At 44.0% G+C, this 27,265-nt stretch overlaps 1 protein-coding gene and 1 long non-coding RNA gene across 13 annotated transcripts in view; one reads left to right on the forward strand and one right to left on the reverse strand.

Moving 5' to 3' along the window:
* Positions 1 to 27,265, reverse strand: part of GSAP (gamma-secretase activating protein) — a 173,241-nt gene that overhangs the window by 89,248 nt on the left and 56,728 nt on the right. For 7 of the 12 annotated variants that reach the window (XR_007920492.3, XR_016231702.1, XR_016231703.1 and 4 more), the window contains exons 1-3: positions 22,567 to 24,206; positions 2,521 to 2,594; positions 1,499 to 1,555 (exon numbers count right to left, since the gene is read on the reverse strand). Coding sequence is in view for 8 of the 12 variants with exons in the window: in XM_051848869.3 (XP_051704829.3) it covers positions 1,499 to 1,555; positions 2,521 to 2,594; positions 22,567 to 23,068 (633 nt within the window). In the remaining 4 variants the exon portion in view is untranslated. Of the gene's footprint in view, positions 1 to 1,498; positions 1,556 to 2,520; positions 2,595 to 22,566; positions 24,207 to 27,265 lie in introns of those variants that run through there. The other 5 variants (XM_089329427.1, XM_089329425.1, XM_051848870.3 and 2 more) reach the window with 3 other exon arrangements.
* LOC138849041 (uncharacterized) lies at positions 22,569 to 25,135 on the forward strand. Its single transcript, XR_011387398.2, has 2 exons — positions 22,569 to 22,933; positions 24,797 to 25,135. It is a non-coding gene; the product is annotated as an uncharacterized LOC138849041 (long non-coding RNA).

Raw genomic sequence — 27,265 nt, forward strand, 5'->3', positions numbered from 1 at the left:
TCTACATCTTAAATACATGAATCTTACAAAAAAAAAAAAAAAAAAAAAAGATTTGAAAGGCATAGAGAGAGAGAGAGAATGAATGAGATCTTCCATCTGCTGATTCACTTTCCAAATGGCTACAATGGTCAAGGCCAAGGCTGGGAGCCAGAAGCCAAGAGATTCTTCCAGGTCTCCCATGAGGGTGCAGGGGCCCAAGCACTTGGGCCATCCTCTGCTGCTTTCTCAGGAGCAGTAGTGAGGAGCTAGATGGGAAGTGAAGCAGCCAGGACTCAAATTGGAGCCCATATGGGGCCACACACCGGCCCCAAGTTGCCTGATTTAAAAACTAGTTAATTACCCATTAATTTACCCATTAGCCACTTTGTTTTCTGAACTAACTTCCATATTTGTATATCCAAAGGAGCTTTGTCACTAGAAGAAATTTGAAAACAGCCTCTCTGGATGGAATCAATCAGTATTTATTCACTGAAAAGCATTCACCAAATTCCTACCCCTCACCAGGCAGTAAGCCGAATGCAATAGGGATGAAGCACATAGGCATGGAAAATGAGCTTACTTTCAAGCACTACAATCTTGGAGGAGAAGCATCTATCTACCAAAGATTTGTTCAGTCCCCTCCACTACAAGATAGAAGACTGATGCTTCCTGCCAACTCACTTTCTTAGAAAAGAAACCACATAAAAAGCAAGCTAAGAACTCCACTGAAAACTTGGGATCGTACTGTCTCTTTCCCTAGACTAAACTCTGAAAGGGTTTGTCTCGGTCACCACTGTGGGCCTCTAGCATCTATTTGTTGGATCGATGAATGAGTGAATGAATTAATCTATGAATATAGATCAAGGGTAGAAGAATGGGAAAGCAGAGAAAAATTTACCAAGCAACATATTGGAAGTCTGAAGAGTAAGCTGACCTGTGAGAAAGCTGAAATTTATTGATCAAGGACATTTTAAATTCAAGGGCTCTGATATTCTAAATTATTTTTACACACTCAGAAAATAACTCCATCCCATTCATCCCAAGAATTTGGCAAACCCTGCCTAATCCATGCTATAGGGGTAATTTGAGAGGAAATTAGGCAAAGGAAGCTGATTTCCATCTAGGGACTGTTTGAGGAATAATGAGAAGGTAAGAGAATGTGGAGCAGAAACCGAATGCAGAGCCAGACACTAGCGGATGACTTGGGAGCACAGATTTTGCAAGAGCCCCTGGGCTTCCTACTCCCCTACAAAATCTTGGCTAACTGGGGTGAGCAAGTTTCACTTAAATCTCAAAGGACTAAGAGTTCAGCTGATGTTTCTGCCCAGGAATCCTTGTACATTTTTCGTTTTTAAGATAATGGGGGCCAAGAGAAGGTAGAAGGGGAAAGACAGGCAAAGAAATAAAAATAAAATTTCAGAAAATGAAGTTGGAATTAGAGCTAGGAAAAAATGAAGCAGGAAGGGGAATACTAAAAGCTGTAGCTAATGACTCATCTATGATTTACGGCGACTTTTACCTCGTTCTGTCCGGTCCGGCAGTCATATAATCCAAAGAAGACATTTCCCTTATAGTCCTAAGAGAAAAAATAAATAGTTACCCAGATGCTCATTAAAGGCCATTGTTTAGGAAGTCAGAGTGTCGCTGGTTTTTAAATAGACCCTGCAATAATTCAACTAGTCCTAGCAATAAGCACTCTAAAGGAAGCTTGCCATGTACTTCAGAAAGGGACTGAACCTGATGCAGCTGGCCATTTGGGCTTCAGTAATAAAACAGACCAACAGTGCACAGACCAGTGAGTTGAGGACACCCTATCCATCAGGGCTGACCAGCGGAAGGAGTGACTCTTTTCATGCCTCCATGTGTATCTTAAAGAGAATATGTATAAAGGGTAATGGCGGCAGCTAGAAAAAGCCCATGATATTCTTGTAAGTGAAACTTTCTGAATCATACAATTCTATAAATGCACTATCCTTGGATAAAACTTAGAAACTTTAACCAAAAGGAAAAAAAAAAAAAAACAGTACAGGGATACTATGCTGGCAAAGCAAGCTGGCCACAGGAATTATTCTTTCATATTCCTACCAGTCATTGGAAAACACCAAATTCTCATTAGAGCACTTAACATTGAAAACACACTGTTAAATGACAATGCTTCAAAATTCCTAGCAAATCTAAGTCTGACTAGCCAGAGCATCTGTATTTGGTATTTTTGCAAAGATAAAAATGTAACACGTTAGTTAGGTTTAAAAACCTTTTACTTGTCATTTTTCCTCTAGAAAAGTTAAAATGTTTATTCAAAAATTTTGAGCATTATGTTAGACATGCCCCTTCATTCTGAACTTCAATCATCTACCTATTCAACCACCTCCACAAGAAATAAGGTCATATGTTTAAGGTTATATGCCAACAAATCATTTTCATTACCCCCTCAGAAAGATATAGCATGAAATTCTACATAAATAGATAAAATGATTAGGTTAGAAGGTTTTATGTTCCATAGATTTTACCACAGTAATAAAAAAGAGACTATAGACATACCTTATAGGTATAAATAATATTTCCATTTCTTTCAACGTTTAGTACACGTAAGCTCTCATAATTTTCCAAAACATCTGAAATAAGATAATTATAATTTAATACTTAGGTGTTGAAAAACATCTTGCAAATATAACACTTGTAAAAAAAAGTGCAAATGGTATATCCTGTTGATTCCATCATATAATGTTTAAACCAGGCAAAGATAATAGAAGTCTATTGTCATTCTATGATAACAGAATGATAGTGACCTCTAGGGAAGAGAAGGGGTAGTGACTGGGCAGCCTCCCAAGGGAGACTTCTGAGATGTTGGTGATGTTGTATTCATGTGCCTTATGTATACTGATAGTCACACTCTTGACCATATACTTTTTAAGATTTTATTTATTTGAAAGACAGAGTCTTAGAGAGGCAGAATCAGAGAGAGGTCTGTTTACTGTTATGTGTATGTTATACTTTGATAAATTTCAAGTACCTTTTAATTTTTGCTTTGTGTGTTTTGAGGCAAAATTATTAGAAGCCTACAAGTTCAGCACTGTTGTAAGTTCCCCATAGATGAACCCCTGTTAGCCACTCAGCTGAGCCACCAGGTGTCTTAAAACAATAAAAGGTGGTTCCAAGATGGTGGAGCAGGGAGGAAGCTTACTGCCCTAGTCCAGGAGAAAACAGTTTTTAAGAAGTGGAGAGAGTTAGGGAAGAGTTAGGGAGAAAATGGCAGAGGAAACTCTACCGAAATTAGGGGAACACAGCGAACCTACATGGAGGGTGTAGATGCCCACAACTTAAGACTTCAGCAGCCGAGAGCCTACCCAGAAGCCAAGAGCCTACACACCAGTGTTGGACCAGACCACAACAGCCCAAGCCACCGGTGATAAGGCAGCAGGAAGAGCCTAGGGGGAACCTGGCTTGGAGCCCCATGGAGGATAGTGTACCTGCCAAACTAGAGGAGGAAAAAACAAAAACAAAAAAGGATGGACATGTTTCTCTCTCCCCGATCATTTTACAACTGCATCCTGTAGCAAGCCAATAGAGCAGGCGCCATTTTGGATATACATAACAGCTGCACCACCTCGTGTCAGTGCCCAGCAACCAGCCGAGCGGAGACTCCTGACTGCTGGAGAGAACTAACAGGAAGCTAAGAGCTTGTGACTGTGTGAGATTTCTATATAGGGACTGTGGAAAAAAACTGAGGGTGTGTGGGAGGACTCTTGGTGTGGCTGGGACTTTGGGCAGTCACAGTGGGAGACTCCACACACTCAGGGCTTCCTGGTTACCAGGTGAGACATTTCTAGAGAATCTGAATTTATGCTGTGGACTGCACAGATCCTTTGTGTGGTCCTTGGGACAGAGCTGACAAATAGTTTACCCACTGGGACTAGCACTCAGACACTGGTCTCCTTTGAGGAGATGAGCTCAGCTGAGCAGAATAAATTTCCCTTCTGATTAAAAAAGATTTACCAGGCCAAAGCAAGGTGTGTCACCATAGGCACGCCCTTAACCCTGGAGAACTGAACAAGCTCCCTGGCCACACCCACAACAAGCCTCTAGAGATTCACTGAAAGTAGACATTCCACTTATCTTTAAAGTCATAATACAATGATAAAAGCCACCACAGTGAGGAAAAAAAAAAAAAAAGAAATAAACCAGTGAGTATGTCCACAAATGCTGAACAAAGGCAACAATTCAAAAAACAAGAATAAGGAAAACAACATGATGCCCCCAAAAGAATGACACATCAATGATCAATTGTGAAGATGATGAGATAGAGGAAATGCAAGAAATGGAATTCAAAAAGTTAATAAGATTACATAGAAGTAATCAGAAGTAAATGCTCAAACTACTGAAAACCATATAGGACAAAGAATTTCTCCCGTGAAATTCAGATCTTAAAGAGAAATCAAAATAAAATGAAGAATTCAATAGAACAAATACAAAATGCAGTGGAAAAACTTAACAACAGAATCAGTGAAGCAGAGGAAAGAATATTGGACTTAGAAAACAAAGCACAAGAAATTATACAGTCAAACCAAAGACAAAAAGGAAATTAGAAAACTGTAAAACACTGTTGGGAATCCACAGGACACTATCAAACAACCCAATAATAGGGTTCCAGGAGTTCCTGAAGGCATGGAAAGAAAGGATCAGAAGGCCTTTTAGTGAAATAATAACACAAAACTTCCCTAATTTGGAAAAAGAAAGGGACATCCAAGTACAGAAAGCACATAGAACTCCTAATAGACATGACCAGAAAAGATCTTCACCATGACACCTTGTAATCAAACTCTCCACAGTGAAACATAAAGAAAAGATCCTAAAATGTGCACAAGAGAAACACAGGATTACTTTCAGAGGATCTCCAATTAGACTCACAGCTGACTTCTCTTCAGAAACCCTCCAGGCTAGGAGAGAAGACCGAGCTATATTCCAAGTCTTAAGAGAAAAGAACTGTCAACCCAGAATATCATACCCTGCAAAGCTCTCATTTATGAAGGAAGGTGAAATAAAGACCTTCCATAACAAACAGAAATTGAAAGGATTTTTCACCACCTGTCCAGCCCTACAAAAGATGCTTAAGGACATGTTGCACACAGAAACATGGTCATCACTATGAAAGAAGGTAAAGGAAGAAAATCTTTCAGTAAAAGATCAAATGAAATTCAAAGTAAAAAAATTAGGAATAATTTTGGAAAAATGGCAGGCCAGAGTCGTTACTTATCAATAGTCACATTGAATGTAAATAGTCTCAATTCTCAAGTTAAAAGACACAGGCTGAAAGGATTAAAAAATAAAACCATCTATTTGCTGCCTACAAGAACATATCTCACCAACAAAGATGCACGCAGACTGAAAGTGAAACGATGGAAAAAGATATTTGATGCCAACAGAAACCAAAAAAGAGCTGGTGTAGCCATTTAATATCAGACAAAATAGACTTCAATACAAAAACTGTTAAAAAGAGACAAAAAAGGGCACTATGTAATGATTAAAGGATCAATTCAACAGGAAGATATAACTATTATAAATGTATATGCACCTAATTATAGGGCACCTGACTATTTATTTTTTTTAAACTTTTATTTAATGAATATAAATTTCCAAAGTACGACTCATGGGTTACAATGGCTTCCCCCCCCCATACCGTCCTTCCCACCCACAACCCTCCCCTTTCCCACTCCCTCTCCCCTTCCATTCACATCAAGATTCATTTTCGATTATCTTAATATACAGAAGATCAGCTTAGTATACATCAAGTATGGATTTCAACAGTTTGCTCCCACACAGAAACATAAAGTGAAAAATAATAGATGATTTTCTTTTAAATGATGATGAAATCAGAGCAGACCTATTGTCATGTTTAATCCCAGTGAGAGTCAAGTTGGGAATTGATAATTTCTTTTTTTTTTTTTTTTTTTTTTTTTTTTTTTTTTTTTACAGAGGATCAGTTTAGTATGCATTAAGTAAGGATTTCAACAGTTTGCACCCCCATAGAAACACAAAGTGAAATATATTGTTTGAGTACTCGTTATAGCATTAAATCTCAATGCACAGCACATTAAGGACAGAGATCCTACATGAGGAGTAAGTGCACAGTGACTCCTGTTGTTGACTTTACCAATTAACACTCCTGTCTATGGCATCAGTAATCTCCCTATGCTCCAGTCATGAGTTTCCAAGGCTATGGAAGCCCTTTGAGTTCTCCGATTCTTATCTTGCTTAGACAAGGTCATAGTCAAAGTGGAGGTTCTCTCCTCCCTTCAGAGAAAGGTACCTCCTTCTTTGATGACCTGTTCTTTCCACTGGGATCTCACTCGCAGAGATCTTTTGCCAGAGTGTCTTGGCTTTCCATGCCTGAAATACTCTCATGAGCTTTTCAGCCAGCTCCGAATGCCTTTAGGGCTGATTCTGAGGCCAGAGTGCTACTTAGGACATCTGCCATTCTATGAGTCTGCTGAGTATCTCACTTCCCATGTTGGATCACTCTCCCCTTTATTTACTCCATTGGTTAGCATTAGCAAGTACTAGACTTGTCTATGGGGCACCTGACTATTTAAAAGAAAGGTTAAGTGATTTGAAGGGAGACTTAGACTCCAATACAATAATAATGGGGGACTTCAATACCCCACTTTCAGCAATGGACAGATGAACCTGACAGAAGATCAACAAGGAAACAGCAGATTTAATCAATATTATAGACCAAATGGACCTAACAGATACCTACAGAACTTTTCATGCTACTGTTGCAAAATACACATTCTTCTTACCAGTGCATGGAACCTTCTCTAGGATTGACCACATACTAGGCCATAAAGCAACTCTCAGCAAATTCAAAAAAATCAAAATCATCATCTTGAACCACAATGCAACAAAGCTGGAAATCAGCAATTCAAATCTCTAGAATATATGCAAACACATGGAGACTGAACAACATGCTCCTGAATGAACAGTTGGTCATAGAAGAAATCAAGAGTAATCACAAAATGTCTAGAAACAAATGAAAACAACACTACATACCAAAGCTTATGGGATATAGCAAAAGCAGTGGTAAGAGGAAATGTATATAGCAATTGGTGCCTACATCAAAAAATTGGAGAAGCACCAAAGAAGTGAGCTATCAATGCATCTCAAGGATCTAGAAAAATAGCAAACCAAATGCAAAACTAGTAGGAGCAAAGAAATAATTAAAAGTAGAGACTAAATCAATCAAATTGAAACAACAACAACAACAAAAAAACAAACAATACGAAAGATCAGCAAAATGAAAAGCTGGTTTTTTGAAAAAAAAATTGACACACTATTGGCCCAGTTAACCAAAAAAAAGGAGAGAAATGATCCAGATTAATAAAATTAGAGATGAAAAAGGAAATGTAACAAACACCACAGAAATAAAAAATCATCAGAAATTACTACAAAGGGCTGTACTACCAAGGCAACAAACTAGAAGCAATGGATAGATTCCTGGACACATGCAACCTACCTAAATTGAGCCACGAAGATAAGAAAACCTAAACAGACCCATAACTGAGATGGAAATTGAATCAGTAATAAAGGCCCTCCCAACAAAGAGAAGCCCAGGACCAGATAGATTCACTGCTGAATTCGACCAGACACTAAAAAGGATTAACTCCAATTCTGCAAGTTATTTAAAACAATTGAAAGGGAGGGAATCCTGCCAAATTCTTTCTATGATGCCAGCATCATCCTAATTCTTAATCCTGAAAAAGATGCAATTGAGAAAGAGAACTATAGACCAATTTCCCTGATGAACATAGATGCAAAAATCATCAATGAAATTTTAGTGAATAGAATCCAACAATACATCAGAAAGATCATCCACCCTGACCAAGCGGGATTTATGCAGGGATGGTTCAACATTCACAAATCAATGTGATACATCACATTAACAAACTGCTAAACAAAGACCATATGATTACCTCAATAGATGCAGAGAAAGCATCTGATAAAATACAATAGCTTTTCCTGATGAAAGCTCTAAGCAAATTGAGTATAGAAAGAACATTCCTCAACACAATCCAGGCCATTTATGACAAACCCACAGTCAGCATCTTATTGAATGGGGAAAAGTTGGAAGCATTGCCACTGAGATACAGAACCAGACAAGGATGCCCACTGTCACCTCTGCTACTCAATATAGTCCTGGAAGTTTTAGCCAGAGCCATCAGACAAGAAAAAGGAATTGAAGGAATTCAAATTTTGTAAAGATGAAGTCAAACTATCCCATTTGCAGATGACATTATTCTATATATAAGGGATCCAAAAGACTCCACTAAGACTATTAGAACTCATAGAATAGTTCTGAAAAGTAGCAGAATATAAAGTCAATACACAAAAATCAACACGTTTATATACCCAGACAATGCTATGGCTGAGAAAGAAGTTCTAAGATCAATCCCATCCACAGTAGCTACACACACAAAAAAAATCAAATACCTTGGAATACATTTTACCAAGGATATCAAAAGATTTCTATGATGAGAATTACAAAACATTAAAGAAATAAATAGAAGATACAAGAAAACAGAAAAATCTTCAATATTCTTGGGTTGGAAGAATCAATATCATAAAAATGTCCACTCTTACAAAAGCAAATTACAGATTCAATGCGATACCAATCAAAATTCCAAAGACATCTTTCTCAGATCTGGAAAAAATGATGCTGAAATTCATATGGAGGCACAGGAGACCTTGAATAGCTAAAGCAATCTTATACAACAACAACAAAGCCAGAGGCAGCACAATACCAGATTTCAAGATATACTACAAGCCAGTTATAATCAAAACAGCCTTGCACTGGTACAAATATAGATGGCCAGAACAATGGAACAGAATACAATCACCAAAAATTAATCCAAACATCTACAACCAACTTATATTTGACCAAGGAGCTAAAACCAATCTCTGGAGCAAGGACAGTCTCTTCAACAAATGGTGCTGGGAAAACCAGATTTCCACATGCAGAAGTACGAAGCAAAACCCCTACCTTACACAAAAATCCACTCAACATGGATTAAGGTCTAAATCTATGACTTGACACCTTCAAATTATTAGAGAACATTGGTGAAACCATGCAAGATATTGGCACAAAGAGTTCTTGGAGAAGACCCCAGAGGTACGGGCAGTCAAAGCCAAAATTAACAATTGGGTTTACTTCAAATTGAGAAGCTTCTGTAGGGCAAAATAATCAGGAAAGTGAAGAGACAGCCAACAAAATAGTAGAAGTTATTTGCAAACTATGTAACTGATAAAGGATTAATAACCAGAATCTACAAAGAGATCAAGAAACTCCACAATGACCAAACAATCCAGTTAAGAGATGGGCCAAGGACTTTAGCAGACATTTTTCAAAAGAGGAACTACAAATGGCCAACAGACACGTGAAAAAATGTTTAGGATCACTAACCCTCAGGGAAATGCAAATCAAAACCACAATGAAGTTTCACCTCACCCCCATTGGAATGGCTTTCATACATAAGTCAACAAATAACAAATGCTAGTGAGGATGTAGGGAAAAAAAGTACCCTAATCCACTTTTGGTGGGAATGCAAACTGGTAAAACCACTATGGAAGACAGTTTGGAGATACCTCAGAAATCTGAATCTAGTCCTACCATATGACCCAGCCATCCCACTCCTTGGAATTTACCCAAGGGAAATGAAATCAGCAAATAAAATAGTTATATGTACCTCCATTTTTATTGCAGCTCAATTCACAATAGCTAAGACAATGAATCAACCTAAATGCCTGTCAATGGAAGACTGTGGGATACATACCCTATGGAATACTACAAGAATCCGCTTTTTTGCAACAAAATGGATGATTCTGAGGAAAAAAATCACTTAGTGAAATATGCCAGTCCCAAATATCACATTACCCCTGATCTGTGATAACAGAGCAACTAAAAGGAAACCCATAGAAGTGAAACTGACACTATGAGAAGCAATGGCTTGAACAGCCCTTGCTTGACTGTTGACAGTTTTTTATTTTTTACTACTTAATACCATTGGTTGAACTCTTTACTTAGCAAAGAATTAATCATAGGTGTATAAATTCAATTGAAAATAGATCCAAGTTAAAAAATGAGAGTAAGAGATGGAGGAGATCTACAGTTCGGTACGTGTTCCCATGGACTTAACCCTAAGGGTAAAGCTAAAAACTTGCCATAGGACTCCAAATCCCATTAAGCTGGGTGGTACTAAAGCCGTCTTACATCTTAAAGTGATCATATTAAGTGTGGAACTGATCATACTGATAAGTGTCAGAGGGATCATGTAAATAAGACCAAGTTTCCAGTAATAATGATAGAATTAAAAAGGAGAGAATGTTCCAACATGGGAAGCAATCCACACAGCAGACTCATAGAATGACAAATGCCCTAAACAGCACTCTGATCTCAGAATCAGCCCCTAAGGCATTCAAATCTGGCTGAAAAGCCCACAAGAGCATTTCAGGCATGGAAAGCCAAGACACTGTGGCAAAAAAATGTTCTACATGAATGATTTATGTGAGTGAGACTCCAGTGGAAAGAAGGGGCCATCAAAGAAGGATGTACTTTTCTCTGAAGAGAGGAGAGGACTCTCACTTTGTTTATGGCCCTGTCTAAATACTGACAGTTTGTGGACTCAAAAGGCTTACAGCCTTGGCAGCTCATGTCAAGAGCCTCAGGTGATCACTGACATAATAAATTAGAGTGTTAGCTGTTAAATCAATAACAGAAGTCACTGTGTACTTACTCCCCATGTAGGACCTCTGTCCTTAATGAGTTGTACTATGAGAATTAACGGTAAAACTAGTCTTCAAACAGTGCTTTTATACTTGGTGTATATGTGTGGATGCAAATTGTTGAAATCTATTTAGTATAGCGTTGGTCTTCTGTGTATAAAGTTAATTAAAAATGAATCTTAATGAAGAATGGGATGGGAGTGCAAGTGGGAGGTGGGATGGGAGAGGGGGTGGGATGGCAGGTATGGGGCGGGGGAGAAGAACCACTATATTCCTAAAGCTGTATCTATGAAATTTGTATTCATTAAATGGAAGCTGTTTTTAAAAAAATGCAATAAATCCATAGCAGGCTGAGGTTTAAGCTGAAAAACAAAATTAATAGTCAAGCCCTTGGCCGGCGCCACAGCTCACTAGGCTAATCCTCCGCCTTGCGGCACCGGCACACCGGGTCCTGGTCCCGGTCAGGGCGCCGGATTCTGTCCCAGTTGCCCCTCTTCCAGGCTAACTCTCTGCTGTGGCCTGGGAGAGCAGTGGAGGATGGCCCAAGTGCTTGGGCCCTGCACCCCATGGGAGACCAGGAGAGGCACCTGGCTCCTGCCATCAGATCAGCGCGCCGGCCGCGGCGGCCATTGGAGGGTGAACCAAATGCAAAGGAAGACCTTTCTCTCTGTCTCTCTCTCTCTCACTCTGCCTGTCAAAAAAAAAAAAAAAAAAAAAAAAAAAAAAAAAAAAAAAAAAAAAAAAGTCAAGCCCTTAATCACATACTGCGATGCTACAAGCAAGCACTAAATCAAAGTGTCAGTTTCCCTGTTTTATAACAGGGAACAGTGTTGATGGTGAAGGTCCAGGGGCAATCAGCACAGATGTGGGGATCTCATTGCCAAGGGAACCCCCCCCAAAAAAAAAAGATTCCTGCAGTGTTACTGACCCAGTAGCCATGTGTGTGGGAGAGTGGGAGAAGCAAGGAGTGGAAAAGCACTGAGTGCTGAGTCCAAGTAGAGGAAAACTATCAAAGTTCCCTTCCTGCCTCTTGCTAAGATGCTTTCCTAGCTGGAATGGAAGCAGAGGTGTCGACATTCAAACTGGTACTCCGACATGGGATACAGGTGTTCCAACCTAGGGCTTAATCTACTGCACCACGACACCAGCCCTGCACACGAAAGTTTTAAAGATTTACTTATTTATTTGAAAGGTAGAGTTACAGAGAGGCAGAGGCAGAGAGAGGTCTTCCATCCGCTGGTTCACTGCCCAGTTGGCGGCAATGGCTGGAGCTGTGCCGATAAGAAGCCAGGAGCTTCTTCCGGGTCTCCCACTTGGGTGCAGGGGCCCAAGGACTTGGGCCATCTTCTACTGCTTTCCCAGGCAATAGCAAAGAGCTGGATCAGAAGAGGAGCAGCCAGGACTAAAAGCGGTGCCCATATGGGATGCCGGCACTTCAGGCCAGGGCTTTAACCTGCTGCGCCACAGTGCCCGGCCCCTGCACATAGAAGTTTTAACTAGGAGCTGAACTAATCAATTCCTTTATTATGAAATGTCCTTTATCTCAAGTAAATCATTTTTTCTTTGAAGTCTACTTTAATGTTAGTATAGTTACATCAACTTTCTTTTGGTCAGTGTTCCCATTGTGTAACTTTTCTACCATTTTATTACTAATCTTGCCGTGTCCTTATAATTAAAATGTGTCTTAAAGCAGCAGCTACTTGTGTTTTCTTCCCCAGTCTGACATTCTTAATCTTTTAATTGGAATTTATGGTCCACTTGCATTTAATGAAATTACTGATATACTAGCTTTGTATCTATTCTGTTATTTATTTTCTATGTAACACACCTGTTTGACTCTTTGCCTTCTTCTGGGTTAAACAGTTTATTTGTGGAAGATGAAATTAAAATGTGAGTGAGCATTTGGCACAGCAGCCAAGACCTCATTCAAGATGCCCAAAAACCTTATCAGAGTGCCTGGGCTGGAGTCTCAATTTCACTTCCAATTCCAGCTTCCTGCTGATGCTTACCCTGGGAGGCAGCAGGTGCCGGCTCAAAGACTTGGATCTGTCACCTTTGTGAAACACCTGGATTGAGTTCCTGGCTTTGGACTTCAACCTGGCCTAGCCCCAACTATTTTTGTAGGCATTTGGGGAGTGAACTAGTAGATAGGAGGTCTCTGTTTTTGTCTCTTCCTTTCTCTTTCAAATAAATGTTTTTATTCATTGCTATTTATTTGAAAGGCAAAGTGACTTCCACTGCTTCATACACACACACACACCCTCCTCCCTCAGATACTCACAACAGCTGGGGGCTGGGCACAGTCAGGAGCCTGGATCTCCATCAGGGTCTCCCCTGTACAGGAGACATCACCTGCAGCCTTCCCATGGTGTACATTAGACAGGAAGCTGAAGCAGAGGTGCAACAAATCCCAGGCTCTGTGATACGTGATGTGAGTGTCCCAAGCAGTAGCTTCACCCGCTGTGCCACGTTGCCTGCCCCCTCCCAAATTTTAAATAAGAACAATCACTTGCTATCTTAGGAGAGTAGGATCCAAACAATCGGCTTATGGCTAAACAGAACTTCCCACTTTACAGTCTTCTCACTTCCATCTCATCCAAGCCATGGGCAAGGTATTCCATTGTACTATAAGACAGCTGCATACCAATGAGGTACACATAGTGGGCCAATATCATGCTGTGACAAAGTGGCACACAATGAGCTAAAACTTAGGAAAAAGTCAACAGAACTCCAAGCTAAGTGTCCTGCATCAGACTTACAATGGGGAAATGGAGAATTATTTAAAATTCCTTTACCAGGGATTTTGTAGACACCTAGAGAGAATTTCAGTAAACTCCTTTTCATCTTGCACATGACTCAAAACTTCTGGAATGCAGTGTGTCAATATTTTGAGAAGTATCATTCTTTTAAGATTACAAGGATGCAGGGAGAGACTGTCGCAAAAGCACACTTAAAAGGTTTCAGCTAAGATAAGAAACTCTTAAAAAACACCTTGCTGAGAAAATTCAACTTCCTTGCAAAAGTGCATCTAATTCAAAGAGAAAAATATCCTCCAACAAAGGCAAATTACAGCAAATGACACATGCTTATGCCATTAAACTCATGATTCTCGACTCTGGCTCTGTCACAATCAGGAAGCTTTTAAAACACCACTGGTGACCCAAACCCTGACCAAGATATTCTGACTCCATTGGGCTGGTGTTGGACCCCAGTGTCTTTAAATTCCCCAGGTGATCACAATGTGTGACCGGGGTTGAAGGTCACTGACCTATTTGTATGACATTTTTTTAGATTTATTTTTATTATTTGAAAGTCAGAGTAACACAGAGAGAAGAGAGGCAGAGAGAGAGAGGTCTTCCACCCGATGGTCACCCCCCAAATGGCCGCAACGACCGGAGCTGCGTCCATCCGAAGCCAGGAACCAGGAGCCTCCTCCGGGTCTCCCACGCTTGTGCAGGAGCCCAAGGACTTGGACCATCTTCTACTGCATTCCCAGGCCATAGCAGAGAGCTGGATCGGAAGTGGAGCAGCCAGGTCTCGAACCAGCACCCATATGGGATGCCAGTGCTTCAGGCCAGGGCGTTATCCCGCTGTGCCACAGCACCAGCCCCTATATGACATTTTAAGCAGTATTTATTAGCTAGCATAACTAGAACCACCCTATAATATAACCATGGTAGACAGACTTGAAAGAAATAAAACATTGCCATCTTGGTTACATTAGCTAATACTAACCATGCTGTTCAGTATATGGTTTTCATTTCAAGGTCATTTGAAATAGACAAATTTGGCAATGTTGGAAACCCAGAGACTAACGTCTGACCACACACTATTAACCCAGCATTAATCCTCCCCAGATTAATTGCTCATATGTTGGACTCACCCTTTTAAAAGAAGTATTCAATAACTACTTTGCTTACTCATTCTGACTCTTCTCCTAGTAGTTTATCACTGGAAAGTCCAGAGGAGGAAGTGTAGCAATTTTAAATGAGGAAATGTGGTTGAATTTTACAGTTCAGTGTACTCAATGCTCAGGAAAGAAAAAAAAAAAAAACCTAACATTGTGATAGGTATTTGCACAAGCAAGTCTGTTAAAGAAAGGAGTGCCTAGATTGAAAGCTATTGACCAGTCACAATTCAAATACAATAGAAGCTGGTTTTTCAGATATTTTTATTCAGTTTGATGTCTTCTTTGCCTAACAAAGCTGATTTCACTTTACAAAAAGACATTTGCCAAGTGTGTAAGTTCTCTTCACTTTGAGACAAAAATCAAAGTAGTTCTCATCTTTTCAATGACCATACCGGGTGGGGTGGGGGGAGAAGGAGTCACACACATCCTTATACAATAATTTGACCTGGGAGTGGGCATTTGGCCTAGCCGTTAGGATGCCCCACGTCCCATATTGGAGTAACTGGGTTTGAGTATAAGCTCTGGCTCCTGACTCCAGCTTCCTGCTAATGCAGACCCTGAGAGACAGTGGTAATGGCTCAGGTGATTGGCTTTCTGCTGCCCATGTGGGAAACCTGGATTGAGTTTCCACCTCTTGACTTTGTGCAGAGCCAATCCTTAGCTGTTATTGGCTTTTGGTTAGTGAAACCATGAACAGCATCGCGCTCTCCCCTCCCCCCCTTCTCTTTCTCTCCCTCTTTCTCCATCCTTCTCCCTTTCAATTTTTAACCAGCCCTCAATACATAGATCAACAGTGAAATAAGTGAAAACATAGTGACAAAGGCAGGCTCCTGGCCCCTATATCAGTCTGAGGATAGACAGACGGCAGCAAAAAGACAATTATCACTCCTGAATCCATTACCTGGTAAAATACAACACTTCCCTGTAAAAGATGAGGGATTATAACATATGGAAGATAAATCAGCCAGGCCCGTCATAAACTCAAGACTAATCAAAACAACCAAGAACATATAGGCAAGAAAGCTCATATGACATTTAAACAGTAGACAGTTGACACACCACAGATTCATCCCAACAAGGCATTAAACATTGGATACAAAAGCCAATATTAAAAACCTACTTGGGGCCGGTGCTGTGGCATAGTGGCTAAAGCCGCCACCAGCAGTGCCAGCATCTCAAATGGGCACCAGTTCAAGTCCTGGCTGATCCTCTTCTGATCCAGCTCTCTGCTATGGCCTGGAAAACCAGTAAAGATGGCCCAAGTCCTTTGGCCCCTGCACCCACATGGGAGACCTGGAAGAAGCTCCTGGCTCCAGATCAGTGCAGCTCCAGCCACTGCAGCCAATCGGGGAGTGAACCAAGGGATGGAAAATCTCTTTCCCTCTCTCCACCTCTCCTTCTGTGTAACTCAGACTTTCAAACAAATAGATCTTTAAAAAAAGAACTACTAATACTGCTATATACCATCAATAATTAGAACATGTTCCTTTTTGTTACTGTCATCAGTGATACTTTTTTTATTTTTATTTTTATTTTTATTTTTATTTTTTGACAGGCAGAGTAGACAGTGAGAGAGAGAGAGAGAGAGAGAGAGAGAAAGGTCTTCCTTTTCATTGGTTCACCCCTCAATGGCCGCCACGCTGCAGCCGGCACACCACGCTGATCCGAAGCCAGGAGCTTCTCCTGGTCTCCCATGTGGGCGCAGGGCCCAAGCACTTGGGCCATCCTCCACTGCCTTCCTGGGCCACAGCAGAGAGCTGGACAGGAAGAGGAGCAACCAGGACAGAATCCGGCGCCCCGACCGGGACTAGAACCCGGTGTGCCAGTGCTGCAGGCGGAGGATTAGCCTATTGAGCTGCGGCACCGGCCAAGTGACACAATTTTAAAAAATTTAACAACCTAGGAATAAATCTAGCAAGGAGTATGAAGAATCTTTATGGAGAAAATTCTAAGATACTGGTACTCATTAAAAACAGATTATAATGAAAATGCTATTACAAAAATTAAAGGAAAAAAGGAAGGAGGGGGTTAGAGGTAGGAAGGGAAAGGAAGAGGCATGGTTATCTTGTTAGAATTCTACCTATGAAATTATTTTTCTTTTAGTTTTTAAAACTCTAAAAAGTGGGGCTAGCACTGTGTTATAGCGGGTAAAGCCACCACCTGCAGTTCCAACATCACATATGGGCACCAGTTAGAGACCTGGCTGTTCCACTGTCAATCCAGCTCTCTGCTATGGCCTGGGAAAACAGAAGAAGATGGCCCAAGTCCTTGGTCCCCTGCACCCAGAAGCAGCTCCTGGCTTTGGATCAGCGCAGCTCTGGCCACTGCGGCCATTTGGGGCGTGAACAAGTGGATTGAAGACTTACCTCTCTATGCCTCTGCCTTTTTGTAACTCTGCCTTTCAAACAAGTAAGTCTTTAAAAAAAAAATTAAGAAGTATCTAAATAAATAGCAAGCTCTACTTTGTTCAGAGATGGGAAGATTCAATATTGTAAAGATACCAGTTCCCTCTCATGCTTATCTAGAGTCAATGCAACAAATCCAAATTCCAATAGAGTTTTCTGCAAAATTTGACATGTGGATTCCAAAATATATGTATAGGAATATATATAGGAAAACAAAGGGCACAAAAGAGCCAAGATCTTCCTGAAAAACACTAGGCTGCAGGGACTTGCCCTCCTAGAAACCAAGATTCATCATAAAGCAGTCATTAAGATGTCGTAAGCTCAAGTTCAGACAACAGAACAAAACAAAAACTCCACAGAAGAGGCCTACACATACATGGAGAACTCACGGGTGATGTAAGTGCCTTTGCTGTCAGTGAGAATGAGGCCAAGTCAAGCTAGGATATTCAATAGATTAGTCATGTTAAGTGCATTTTCAACTTCATGGTATTTTCAATTTATGATGAGTTAATTATAGAGATGTAACCCCATCGTAAGTCTAGGAACATTTGTATAGTGTTAGTGATACTGGGAACAATTAGCTATTAGGATGGTAAAACAAAACTGGATTCCTACATTCACAAAACAACTTCCAAGTGCATTAACACAATGTAGAAAGCAAAGCTGTAACAGTTTCAGAATTTAACACTGAAAATGTTCTCCTGACTTCTGAATAGGAGGACTTCTTTAAAAAGGTTTAAGGGGGGGGGGGGGCACAAACCATAAAGGAAAAGATTCGCAAGTTAGAACACATTTACAACTCCCATTCATCAAAGGTGCCATCACAAACTGAAACACAAGCAACAGATTGAGGAAAAAGTACTTGAAGCACATATGATCAACAAAGCACTAAAATCCAGGGTACAGAAGAAACCCCTAACAAGTTTTTTTTTAAAAAAAGAAAAAATTGACAAGAGGATGAACAGACATTTCACAGAAAGGGAAATTCAAACAGCCAATAATTACAAGGGTCCCTCAAAAAGCTCATGGAAAGTATAACTAAAGTTGAGTTAGCTACATGCAATTTGGAAATCTACATGTGGTTCTTTCTCAATATGCGTTTTCCATGAACTTTTTTGAAGACCTCTCATAGGTAGAGATTCTCAACCTCAGAGCACAAAATAACTTTAGACCCACCAATCTGACAAAAGAAAATTTTACTGGAACCATCAAGAGCTTGTGTGGATAAAGAACAGCAGAAACATCTCTACACCACAATGGCAGTGTCAGCATCAACACCGCGGAAGACAATCCGGTACGGAGAGGGGGATGGGGAGGAAATGAACAGCCTGTGGCTCAGCAGCTCCTCTTGGACATCCTAGAGAAGTATGCACCTGTGTGCGACAGGACACACGATGTGCTCAGAAAAGCAGCGGCTGTGATAGCACCCCCCAGAAACCCCCCAAGCATCACCTGCCAGAAAGAGGGCAAGTAGATGTGGGCTTCCTAGGAAGCTGTCTAAGATAGCTTAGGACCCAGTCGGTCCATGCGGAACTGCTGCATCAAGTAGGAAGAAGGAAGCAGATCCAAGCATGGAGAAAAGCACACTGCAGTCCAGGTACCGCAGAGGGTCTTCAGGTGTCCCACAGGGCTCTAGAACGGAAATGGATTGCCAGAGGGGCTGGTACTGTGGCGTAGTGGGCTAAGCCTCTGCCTATGGTGCCAGCATCTCATACGGGCACCAGCCTGTCCCAGCTGCTCCTCTTCCAACCCAGCTCTCTGCTATGGCCTGGGAAAAGCAGTGGAAGATGGCCCAAGTGCTTGGGCCCCTGCACCCACATGGGTGACCTAAAAGAAGCTAGTGGCTTCACACTGGCCCAGCTATAGGCATTGCAACCATCTGGGGCATGAACCAGCAAATGAAAGATTAAAAAAAAAAAAAAAAAGCTCTTGGGAACTAAAAATATGCTACAAAAAATTTTTATAAGAAGTCTCCAAAAATATCAATATTCTAATTGTAAGCTTGGTGGCACATATGTGGTTTTGATATTCTGTATTAGAGTTAACATGCTAAAATATTCTTGGGGCCGGCACTATGGCGCAGCGGGTTAAAGCCCTGGCCTGAGGTGCTGGCATCCCATATGGGCGCCGGTTCTAGTCCCAGCTGCTCCTCTTCCAATGCAGCTCTCTGCTGTGGCCTGGGAAAGCAGAAGATGGCCCAAGTCCATGGGCCCCTGCACCCACCTGGGAGACCTGGAAGAGGGTCTTGGCTTCAGAGTGGCGCAACTCCAGCCATCGTGGCCACCTGGGGAGTGACCCATTGGATGGAAGACCTCTCTGTCTCTGCCTCTCTGTAACTTTTTTTTTTTTTTTTTGACAGGCAGAGTGGACAGTGAGAGACAGAGACAGAGAGAAAGGTCTTCCTTTGCCGTTGGTTTACCCTCCAATGGCCGCCGCGGTCGGCGCGCTGCGGCCGGCGCACCACGCTGATCCGATGGCAGGAGCCAGGAGCCAGGTGCTTTTCCTGATCTCCCATGGGGTGCAGGGCCCAAGCACATGGGCCATCCTCCACTGCACTCCCGGGCCACAGCAGAGAGCTGGCCTGGAAGAGGGGCAACCGGGACAGAATCCGGCGCCCCGACCGGGACTAGAACCCGGTGTGCCGGCGCCGCTAGGCGGAGGATTAGCCTAGTGAGCCGCGGCGCCGGCCTCTCTGTAACTCTTTCAGATAAAAAATCTTTTAAAAAATTCCTTAATGTAATGCTTTAATTTTTTTTAATATTTATTTTTCATTTTATTTGAGAGGTAGAGATAGAGATCCTCCATCTGCTGGTTCACTCCCCAAATGCCTAGAACAGCTAGGGTTGGGCCAGGCCAAAGCCAGGAGCCAAGAACTCAGTCTGCACCTCTCATGTGGGTGACAGGGAGCAAGCACTGGAGCCATCACTGCCGCCTCCCCCAGTGCGTATTCGCAGGAGGCTGGAATCAGAAGCAGAGCCAAGACTCAGAGCCAGGCGCTCCAAAATGGGATGTGGGCATCCTCAACAGAACCTTCTTCCAAGTTCAACCAGAATCCAAAGGAGACGTCACAACCTAGTCTCCTTCTTGCTGGATCTCTTGTGGACTAAAATGCCCTCCCGCTAAGCACCAAATTCCCATGACTGATTTATCTCAGATCCCTGACCATTTTACCAGGCATGTGTTATATTTCACAAGAATTACTTAGCACCACTGAGACATCTGCAGTAGTATTTGTGTAAACACATTAAGGCTTCAGGGCATTTAACACCAGTTAAGACATCTTTCTCCCACATCAGAGTGCCTGGGTTTGAGTCCCAGCTCTGGTCGCAGCACTGGATTCCAGCTTCCTGCAGACCTTGGGTTGAAGCAAGGGAGTATATCAATGATGGTGCAGGTCATTGAGTCCCTGACACCGATGCAGAAGACCTGGATTAAGTTCTGGCTTCTGGCTTTTGCCAGGCTCAGCTTCAGTCACTGCAGGTATTGTAGTGAACTAGTGGATGTGGGCGGTCTCTCTTGTTCTCTCCATCTCTCAAATAATTGCTACAAATGTATCAGGGCTTCAAATTTAGAGAACTCAGGTGCAGAAAGGAGAGCTTATGATGCTTAATCGTAACATTTGAAAATCTGGGGCTTTGCAAGGAAAATTTGCACAAATGTGTGTAGTAATGGCTGTGCTGGAAATGAGACCGTATACCAGATTCCTCTACAGGGTAAACTAAGCTACAGGAGGAGAGGAAGTAACTGGTGTGGCTTTTTGGAGCCACCACCCACTGGTGATACTCAGCAGTAACAATTCTTTCCCTATAGCCGGACTAACACCTTGCCAAGGTGCTCTGAATGGGTCAAATATTACCATTATCCACAGGGCTAGTGAGTGTTTCCAGTAAGTTTACCGCCTGAGGGCCCAGCTTATCAGTTATTCAGTTGGAATGTCAATGCGCAAGTTCAAACTTCTTCACAGATGAGTGAAACATCCAAGGAAGCCAGGATCCAACAGAGTTGCACACAGCACTGAAGTGTGAGACTGACACTTCACACTTCTGCCTTCTCATCTGCAGGTATCTGCCATTTAGCAAAATTAGGTGGGAGTTTAGGAAAAGGACTCCTTTGTGGTAAAAAAAAAAATAGATTTGGAACTGCCTTCGTATTAAAAAAAAAAAAAAGCTTTTAGACATTCAGGAGAGTTCTAAAAATTATCTCCCCACCCCCAGGACAAAAAAAAAAAAAAAAAGCTTTCCTAATGATGGTACCAACAGCGGACTCAAGGGGTAAACTACAAACATATACAGCTCCTCATTTGCAACTAACAAGTAACACTCCAAGAAACCTAGATAATTTTGTGAAGTCCATCGGGTGGTGTGGAGCAGAAGATAGCAACGGAAAAGTCTCAGCAGAGTTTAAAGCACAGGAGTCAGACAGGGTAACCGGCCGCACCCCACCAGAGGAGCTCCTGTGTAGTCCAGAGTTTAAGGAAAAGTAGAAGAGGAAGCGGGCGCCAGCACACGCGGCAGACAGCTCCCGTGCGCAGGTGGGACTGCGCGGAATCTGCATTTTAGCCCTGAGAATGCCCAAGCACCCCACGGCAAACTCCGAAAGAAGAAACTGGGGAACCACACCGTTCCTCTTTTCAAGAGGCTCAAAGCTGCGAAAACCCGAAATCTGTCACTTCTCACTCCCTCGCCAGCAGGTGCAAAAAAAAAAAAGTCTCAACTGCTGGGAACGGGTCCAGTGCGCGCGCGCTGCAGAAGCTGGGCGGGAAGCCGAGCCTCCCCTGCGCTCTCCCCGCCCGCCGGCGGGCACAGGTGCGGGGCGCTGGGTGGCTGCGGATTATGGCTCACTGCCTGCCGCCGCCTGAGGCTGGCCGTGCGCTCCCCTCCGTAGATCCCGGACGCCCGTCTCACTGACTGCAAACTTCTCTTTAAAAAAGAAAGGAAGAAAAAGCTGAGAAATCACAGAGTTCCCCTTCTTCCATGTAGATCGGTGCAAGCAAGGCCTAACAGCCACAGTTTGGGCTACACATTGTGTAACTGTCCTATTTATGGGGCTGGCGGCCACAACTCATCTCTCCTCTCCAAAAACGCACCACCTCCGGGAAGCCCTCGTCTCGGCAGAGCGCCTCCCCCGCTGCTGAGAGCTTTCCTGGGCACCTAAGAGGCGGCCCAAACGTGGGCGACGACCCTCCCCCGCCCGGGGTGGGGGTGATGCCCAGAGCACCGCGGTGCCCCCGGGCTTTCTGCTAAGGGTCATTGAGTGAGGCACAAGCCGGCCAGGAGCTGGAAGACTCGCGGGCAGAGGCGGAGCAGCCCTCTGTACCACCTGGCCCGAGCTCTGCCCACTGAGTCCTTCACCCGGCAGTCAGGACTCCATAGAGCGACGCTCACCCCCTTGGCCCTCACCAGGCTGCTCGGGGTCGGGCCCGGGCCCCCACCCCCGGGTCTCAGGGAATCTGACTCCAAGCCCCGCCCGCCCGCACCCAGACGCGCGCCTCTGCACCTGCGCCGTCGCCGGCCCCCGCGTGGTGCGCCCTCAGCCAGGGGAGCACGTCCTTCCTGAGGTCAAAGTCGGCGACCAGACGCAGCGCCATCGCCGGGACGTGGCCTCCGGGCGGCTCCGAGGCCGCTAGCTGCGGACATTCCGGGCCCGCGCCACGACCTCGCCGTCGCCCCGCGCCCGCCCCTCCTTCCTCTCCCCGCCTCCCCGGGCCGCCGCTACTTTCGCTTCTGCGGCGTCCGGGCCTCGGAGGCCCCCGAGCACCGCCTCCTCCGGGCGGGCGGCCGAAAGCGAGCCCTCCGAGCTCGGGTGGGCTTAGGGGTGCTGGCGATGTGGCGCGGCTGGCGGCTTCTAAGCTTGCCTGTTGAAGGTGAGCTTGTTTTATTGTTGTACATGCCCGGGGATTCCGCTGTGCGGCCAAGTTCGCAGGCCACCTGGCTGGAGGCCACAGAATCGCCCAAGGAGGAAGGGTCAGGGTCGAGGTTCCGGCAGAGGCAGGTGGCATCTTGGGCCTGTGCGTCCCGCCCTCGGCAAGAGGTTAGGGGCTGCCTTGTTAGTGTTTTCTGTAACTAGCAGCAGTTGGAGCGCGAGAAAAGGGTGATTCTCTTCTGAGCCACTGGAGTTAATCGGTTTAACACAAACAGGGCCCTCTTGGCCTCTTAATTCCCTAGGCTCTTTAAGGAAGCTGAATTGCTAGGATTCCTTAAAGAAGTGCAGTCCCCTGCAACAGCTGCCACCTGCAGCGCCGCCATCCCATATGGGCGCAGGTTTGAGTCCTGGCTGCTCCACTTCCAACCCAGCTCCCTGCTAAGGGCCCAGGAAAAGCAGCGGAAGATGGCCCACCTGCTTGGGGCCCTGCACTCAGGTGGGAGGCTCAAGTGAAGCTTGGACCTGGCCCAGCCTTGACCATTGCAGCCATCTGGGGAATGAACCAGCAGATGGAAGATATCTCTCCCCTCTCTCTAAGTCCTGTCATGCTGAATGCTTCCTCACCCCTCTCCTCTCCATACACAAAAGTTGGGTGCCACCCCCTCATGTCTGAGGCACACACACACCATGGGCAGGCCTGTTGGTCATTATGCCTTTGGTATTGCCAGGTCCAATCCATCCGGTCCATACCAAGTTACCACCCTCCCTAAGCTAAGCTCTGCTCAGGTTTCTATGCAGAAATTCTTAAGGCTCCCTGCCCCTTCAACCTTGGCCCCTAGAGATTCAAATCCAGGTTGACCTGGCTCATAGAATGCCTGATTCCACCTAGAAAAATCTATAAGTCCTTCAAGCCAACTGCACACACACACACACACACACACACAGTGACCTTCCCAACCCTAAACTCCTCCAGTGGCTTTGCTGGCCCACCTCATCTGGCATACGCTGTCACAGATGGAGCTGTGACCACCAGGCTGACAGAGTGCCCTGGTTAGTGATGAGAGTAAACACAGCAACAGACTGAAGGCTGGTTATCCCCATATCTCTCAAAGTTAAGATCTGAAAACTCCCTGCACTGGTGTCACCTGGCGCATTCGTGATTTTAAGTCAGACTCCTGGTTCTAGTCTAGACTTTGACAAGGCCCAGAAAGGTGCGTGTCAGCCAGTGCCTCTGGGCTGCGGCCAGCCTCAGTTTGAAAACTACATGAATGAAAAAGAAAGTCTGGGTTTCCCCTGGAGGCCTGCTGCTGCTGCTGCAGCTCAGGGGGTGGGGTAGTTTCAGTTGAAACTCCACTGCTCCCTGCCACATACAGAAAGGAGAATCCTCCCCCTGAGTCATTCAAATGTGCACAGTGAAGCTGCTAGTTTTGCCTGCAATGGAAAGGGAAGCCCCTGAAACCACGAGGGAGGGGCTACTGCAACTCAGGAAGCTTCTTGGTCACACGGAAACATTCTCACCTGCCAGTTTTAGACATTAACTTTCTATGGTTTTTATTCTTGTGGGTAATTTCTACTTTTACCAAGCAGTGATGATAGAAAAATGTTCTTCAAAATATATCTGAGTTAAAAGATTAATGTTGAGCTGAGACATAGTGACCAAGAGAGCAGAAAACTGTGGCCACAATCATGAGGTTGCAATGTGAATGACTGAATTGAGCTATTAGAAGAGGTTGATGAAGGGTTAACAGAATGCAGATGGATCTCTAGAGACTATCATTTCGTCTGTATTAAAAAAGCTGCCTTCAGGGCTGGCCTGTGGTATAGTGCGTGGTATAGTGGGTGAAGCCACTGCCTTCATTGCCAGCATCTCATATGGGTGCCAGTTCGAATCCCTGCTGCTCCACTTCCGATCCAGCCATCTGCTATGGCCTGGGAAAGCAGTAGAAGATGGCCCAAGACTTTGGGCCCCTGCACCTGCATGGAAAGACTTGGAGGAAGCTCCTGGCTCCTGGTTTTGGGGAAGATCCAGAGGAAGCTCCTAGTTCCTGGCTCCTGGCTTTGGATCGGCGCAGCTCCGGCCTTTGCAGCCAATTGAGAGTAAACCAGTGGATGGAAGACCTCTCTCCATCTCTGTTTCTGCTTCTCTCTGTGTAACTCTGACTTTCAAGTAAATAAATAAATCTTTAAAAAAAAAAAAAAAAAACTGCTTTGGGGCTGGTGTTGGGGCACAAGGGGTTAAGCTGCCACTTTGCAGTACCAGCATTTATATCAGCAGGCCCGGGAATCCTGGCTGCTCTGCTTCCAATCCAGCTTCCTGTTAATGTACCTGGGAAGGCAGCTGATGATGGCCCAAGTACTTAAGTGGTGTTACTGGCTCCTGGCTTCGGCCTGGCCCAGCCGCAGCGTTTTCTGCCACTTGGGGAGTGAACCTGTGGATAAAAGATTTCTCTTGCTCTTCCTCTTTCTAACTCTAACCTTCAAATAAATAAATCTTTTAAAAAGAAGAAACCATTATCTTCCTTTTTTTTTTTTTTTTTTTTTGGACAGGCAGAGTGGACAGTGAGAGAGAAACAGAGAGAAAGGTCTTCCTTTGCCGTTGGTTCACCCTCCAATGGCCGCCGTAGCCGGCACACTGTGGCCGGTGCACCGCGCTGATCCGATGGCAGGAGCCAGGTACTTATCCTGGTCTCCCATGGGGTGCAGGGCCCAAGTACTTGGGCCATCCTCCACTGTACTCCCTGGCCACAGCAGAGAGCTGGCCTGGAAGAGGGGCAACCGGGACAGAATCCGGCGCCCCGACCGGGACTAGAACCCGGTGTGCCGGCGCCGCTAGGTGGAGGATTAGCCTAGTGAACCGTGGCACCGGCAACATTATCTTCCTTAAATTCAGAGTTTACAATAGAGTGGGAAAACAAAGGATCTTATCATCAAGGCCCTGCTCAAAAAGACCCCCAAAAGGGGTAAAGGTGGTTAACCACCAAGCTGCCGCTTCCTGCCACAGGTGTTTGTATTGACAAAATCCACTGGGCTGAATTGGAGGACTCTCAGATTGCCTTCTTGCCTGAAGGTCTCCTGTTACTCAAATACCACACCCTGATGGGTGCAGAATTCTGGGACCAGAATAAAAAGTGACAATGCTTGGATCTTACTGTTTTCTCAAAATGGTGTAGATCCTTTGTCATTTTATCTTGATTTTTTAGATTTGAAAGAATTGGAAATGTGGTTGAGTGAAGCGTTTAAACACAGAAGATAGTTTACTTGACAGAGATGTGAAAATGGAATCAAAAGTCAAATCATAAAGTTTCTAAGGCAGAACTGATGATATTTGAAGCTTGCACTGAATGGGACACTAAGGTGGTAAAGAACATTTTGATTAATAAACTAGTGTATTGAAATTGGGTAGAGGCCTGCGCCGCGACGCACTTGGCTAATCCTCCGCCTGTGGCGCGGGCACCCCAGATTCTGTCCCGGTTGCTCCTCTTCCAGTCCAGCTCTCTGCTGTGGCCCAGGAAGGCAGTGCAGGATGGCCCAAGTGCTCAGGCCTTGCACCCACATGGGAGACCAGAAGGAAGTACCTGGCTCCTGGCTTTGGATTGGCGTAGCTCCAGCCGTAGTGGCCATTTTGGGGAGTGAACCAATGGAAGGAAGACCTTTCTCTCTGTCTCTCTCACTGTCTAACTCTGCCTGTCAAAAAAATATATATATAGAAATTGGGTAGAAGCACGGGCTAGCCCTGTGGCGTGGGCTAAATCTCCACCTGCAGCACCAGAATCCCGTATGGGTCCCAGCTGCTATTCTTCCGATCCAGCTCTCTGCTATGTCCTGCGCCCGCGTGGGAGACCTTGAAGAAACTCCTGGCTCCTGGCTTCAGATCGGCACAGCTCTAGCCGTTGCGGCCATTTGAGGAGTGAACCAGCAGATGGAAGACCTCTCTCTCTCTCTCTACCTCTCTCTGTAACTCTATCTCTCAAATAAATACATAAAATAATTAAAAAAAAAAAAAGAAAGAAAGAAATTGGGTAGAAGCAAATCAACTGGAAAGCAATTTTTGTATTTCTGGCAGTCCTTTCAAAGGACAGCCAAGAATTGTATTCTTGAATTTAATAGGAATTACCCCCAAAAAAACCTGTTAGGATCCAAGTGATAAATAATAAGCAGAGCTCCTCTGCACTTCCCAGGAAAAATAATTATCTCAGATTTTGTAACAAAAACACAATGCTTAGTAACTTATCTTTGGTGGAAATATATATATATATATTTTTTTTTTTTTTGGACAGAGTGGACAGTGAGAGAGAGACAGAGAGAAAGGTCTTCCTTTGCCGTTGGTTCACCC

This window comes from Oryctolagus cuniculus, chromosome 3, assembly GCF_051225735.1.
Source record: "Oryctolagus cuniculus isolate XC-2025 breed Fujian yellow rabbit chromosome 3, ASM5122573v1, whole genome shotgun sequence".
Taxonomy (NCBI): domain Eukaryota; kingdom Metazoa; phylum Chordata; class Mammalia; order Lagomorpha; family Leporidae; genus Oryctolagus; species Oryctolagus cuniculus.